We start from the raw sequence: 2057 nt of genomic DNA, 5'->3' as shown, positions 1-2057 counted from the left end.
GGGGAACGGGGGGACTCGATGGGCTTGAAGGGCTTTTCCAGCCCAAATGATCTTGTGGTTCTGTGATTCAAATGGGAGCTCATCTTCACATGGGAACTAGGAGGGGGAAGGGGAAGAAATCCTCAAATGCTCCTGCACCACCTGGACCCACAGGGATGGGGAAGCCTCATAGGTGACCCTGCTCTTGGGGAGCGCTGGGTGGCAGCTCGAGGTCCCCAGCCTGGCACAGGTGCCTGCTCCAACAGTCACGTAACCCATCCCCGTGGGCAGGAGCTTTCCATTTCTCTGCTCCACCTCCCGCATCAGGAAATGTTTTGCTGAGCGCAGGGTCCCCGCACGGGCTGGTCGTCCGTGGGAGAATGGGGGGACCCATCAAAATGCATTAGCGTTGCCCGACCATCCCCGGTGAACCACTCTCCTCCAGTCCAGGGGCTATGAGATGAAGGATTTCAACCAGCTTTTGTCCTCGTTCCCACCGTACATTTGCTAATGCTGCCTTTGTCTCCCGTGCAAGGGCTTTGCATCCCTCCGGGCAGCTCCAGCGCTCCCATCCCCGCTGCTCTGTCCTGGCCCTGGCAGAGCTGGCCATGCACACAGGGTGATGCTCATAGGTAGGGGTCAAAGTCACTGTCCCCAGGGGGCAAAGGGGAGGCAGCAGGTCCTAGGACTTGCTCCAAGGACTTGGCTGGGAGTTGGGTTCAGACCTGGAGGAAGATATTGCCACCTGGACCCCAGCTGGGCAGAGATCTTCCCTTTTCTGCAAACATTTCCAGTACTTAAAGAACTATAAAATTATTATATTAATGTAGGTGAGGAGAAGACCCTTCCTCATCTTATAAACCACCATCTCCCCTGGCCAATTTATGCTCGTTTTAAAGAACCTCCAGCCTGTCCTGGAGCTCACCCCCGGTGGCAGATGCCTCCTGCCCAGCCTGGGTGGGTGTCTCCACGCCCAGTGCTGTGGGGCAGCTCCATCACTGCAGGCAGAGGGGACAGAAATGAGGGGGTGCATCTGTCTTCCGAGCCCCGAACCTCCCAACAGCCATTTCCTGGAGCATGTGCCAACGGTGATTAGCACTAGGACCTCCATCACTGCAGGCAGAGGGGACAGAAATGAGGGGGTGCATCTGTCTTCCGAGCCCCGAACCTCCCAACAGCCATTTCCTGGAGCATGTGCCAACGGTGATTAGCACTGGGACTGAAGTGGGGGGTGTTGACCGTACCGGTGATGGCGTGGTGGGAGAACGCCTCGACGTAGATGAGATAGTTATGCGGGCAGTGCTTCTTCAGCCATTTGCACACATCCTGCTGGGTCCAGAGCACCACTGGCTTGGCCAGGCTGCCCAGCGTGGGGCTGGTGTGGTAGATGCCATAGTGGTCATAGGTACGGCCCTGCGGAGAGCGGGAGGGGAGGGCATTAGCAAGATTCAGCTCCGTGATGAGGAAAATGCCTCGGCCAGGAGGTCAGGAACTGGTGAGGGGTGAAGGGAGTGAGGATGGGAGCTGAGATGGAGGTCCTGCCCTATATAGACCCCATACCCAGGAGCTCTCTGTCCCTCCTTCTGTAGGCAGAAGCCACAAGCTACGTCCCCTGAGTGTCTCCCAGCCAGCAGAGCACCTCACAGAGATGTCCCCGAGGTCCTCAGTGTCTCCTCATCGCTGGGCAGAGAAGGGCACTTGCTGGCAGCTCTCAGTGGGGATAGAGCCAGCAAGATCCTGGGTGCAGCAGGTACTAGTGCAAAGTCATCCCCACCAGATGTCCCCAGGGAAGCAGCCAGCAGCCAGCTGGTGCCCTGGAGCAGGAGGGACTCTTGCTTTCTCTCCATCTCAGCATCCTACCCTGAGCTGACTGGCCACGAGGAGGTCCTGCAGCCTTGTGGGCTTCTAACGCCGTCTCTGAACCCCACAACTCTGTCTTGGGATGCTGCCATGCCTGGAAGGTGAGGATGGGAAACGGGATCCTGCTGCCAGCAACACGAGGGGACCTGATTGCTGGCAGCCCTGCCAGCACAGTCCTCACCCGCGTCTGGGACCCAGCGGGGTCCTGGCAGAGGCAG

At 58.5% G+C, this 2057-nt stretch overlaps 1 protein-coding gene across 1 annotated transcript in view; it reads right to left on the bottom strand.

Annotated features, from left to right (window-relative positions):
- Positions 1-1223: 1223 nt before the first annotated feature.
- Positions 1224-2057, bottom strand: part of SAMD10 (sterile alpha motif domain containing 10) — a gene marked incomplete at its 3' end in the record, with an annotated part of 3254 nt that continues 2420 nt past the window's right edge. The window contains exon 2 of the mRNA XM_010132669.1: positions 1224-1392. Coding sequence (XP_010130971.1) covers positions 1224-1392 — 169 coding nt within the window. The remainder of the gene's footprint in view (positions 1393-2057) is intronic.

Source organism: Buceros rhinoceros, unplaced genomic scaffold (genome assembly GCF_000710305.1).
Source record: "Buceros rhinoceros silvestris isolate BGI_N320 unplaced genomic scaffold, ASM71030v1 scaffold41043, whole genome shotgun sequence".
Taxonomy (NCBI): Eukaryota; Metazoa; Chordata; class Aves; order Bucerotiformes; family Bucerotidae; genus Buceros; species Buceros rhinoceros.
The sequence above is the reverse complement of the archived record's forward strand: the minus strand, read 5'-3'. Positions and strand labels throughout refer to the sequence as shown.